Source organism: Orycteropus afer, unplaced genomic scaffold (assembly GCF_000298275.1).
Source record: "Orycteropus afer afer isolate SDZICR_OR568_19922 unplaced genomic scaffold, OryAfe1.0 scaffold00713, whole genome shotgun sequence".
NCBI lineage: Eukaryota > Metazoa > Chordata > Mammalia > Tubulidentata > Orycteropodidae > Orycteropus > Orycteropus afer.
Genome location: NW_006922300.1, coordinates 1,004,219 through 1,005,499, shown reverse-complemented (window position 1 = coordinate 1,005,499; position 1,281 = coordinate 1,004,219). Strand labels below are relative to the sequence as shown.

At 57.1% G+C, this 1,281-nt stretch overlaps 1 protein-coding gene across 1 annotated transcript in view; it reads left to right on the top strand.

Annotated features, from left to right (window-relative positions):
• ZFP92 (ZFP92 zinc finger protein) overlaps positions 1-532 on the top strand; it is a 13,897-nt gene extending 13,365 nt beyond the window's left edge. The window contains 1 exon segment of the mRNA XM_042783174.1: positions 1-532. This exon segment is cut by the window's left edge and continues 38 nt beyond it. Within this exon segment, the coding sequence (XP_042639108.1) occupies positions 1-532 (532 nt within the window).
• Positions 533-1,281: the final 749 nt, after the last annotated feature.

The following is a 1,281-nucleotide window of genomic DNA, read 5'->3' as shown; positions in this document are numbered from 1 at the left end:
CTTCACTAGGAGCTCCAACCTCATCAAACACCAGATCGTCCACAGTGGTGAGAAGCCCTTCTCCTGCTCCGAGTGTGGGAAGCTCTTCCGGCGCAGCTTCACGCTCCTGGAGCATCAGCGCATCCACAGTGGCGAGCGGCCCTATGAATGTGACGAGTGCGGCAAGACCTTCAGCCGGAGCTCCAACCTCATCGAGCACCAGCGCACACACCGTGGTGACAAGCCCTACATATGCAGCCAGTGCAGCAAGGCCTTCAAGGGTGTGTCCCAGCTCATCCACCACCAGCGTGTGCACAGCAGTGAGCGGCCCTTTGAGTGTCAAGAGTGTGGCAAGGCCTTCCGGGGCCTCTCAGGGCTGAGCCAGCACCGCAGGGCCCACAGTGGTGAGCGGCCCTACAAGTGCCCTGAGTGTGGGAAGGCCTTCGGCCGGCGCCCTAACCTTTTCAAGCATCAGGCAGTGCACAGAGGCCAAGGACCTCATGAGTGTCAAGACTGTGGCCCTTCTGCAGCATCAGCACGTCCACCGTGCTGAGTAGCCTTACAAACGTGAGAAGGGTGGGAAGGCCTTCTGTAGGGGCTCCGTCCTGGAGAGCCAGAAACATGGCCCCCATAGCCAGGAGCCCTTCAAGGGGAATTCGCAGTGCAGCCACTGGCAGAACACACACAGTGGGCGGGAGCCTTTCAAGGGTAGCAATGGTGGCAAAGGTGTTGCTCAAAGCACAGGAGCCTCTCCTGCCTTGAGAAGGCGTGTTGCAGAGCGCCACCCAGGGAACGATAAACATCAGGAAGACTGAATGCCAGGCTGTGTCATCCTCCACTAGTGTTGCCATCTCGGACCGGGAGTGCTAGGGGGTGCTGGGTCTGAGTGAAGACTCATCAGCGAACCGGACAGCAGTGCTGTGTGGGCACAGATGTGTGTGTGTGTGTGTGAGTGTGCGTGTGTGTGACCTAATTTGTCATTGGACTTTCCCTGTATGCATGTCCAGTGACTTTGAGTTCAGGGAAGAGTTAAGTGTTTTCAAGTTTGTAAGTGTGATGTCCCCTGAAATTACCCAAGAAATGATTGGGAAATGGACACGGGCACATCTGTCACCTGCCCAGGCTCATGTGCCTGAGGTGACACCCAGCCGCACAAGGTGTGGTTAGCGCCCAGGTAGTGGATCATGCAGAGTGGTCAACAGTCCGCTCTTTGCCCTTATGCCTGGAAGCACAGGTGGTTCTCAGCATTTCCTCTCAAGAGAAGTGCCCTTTTGCTCTGGTCCCTGATAGGCGTGGGCTCCA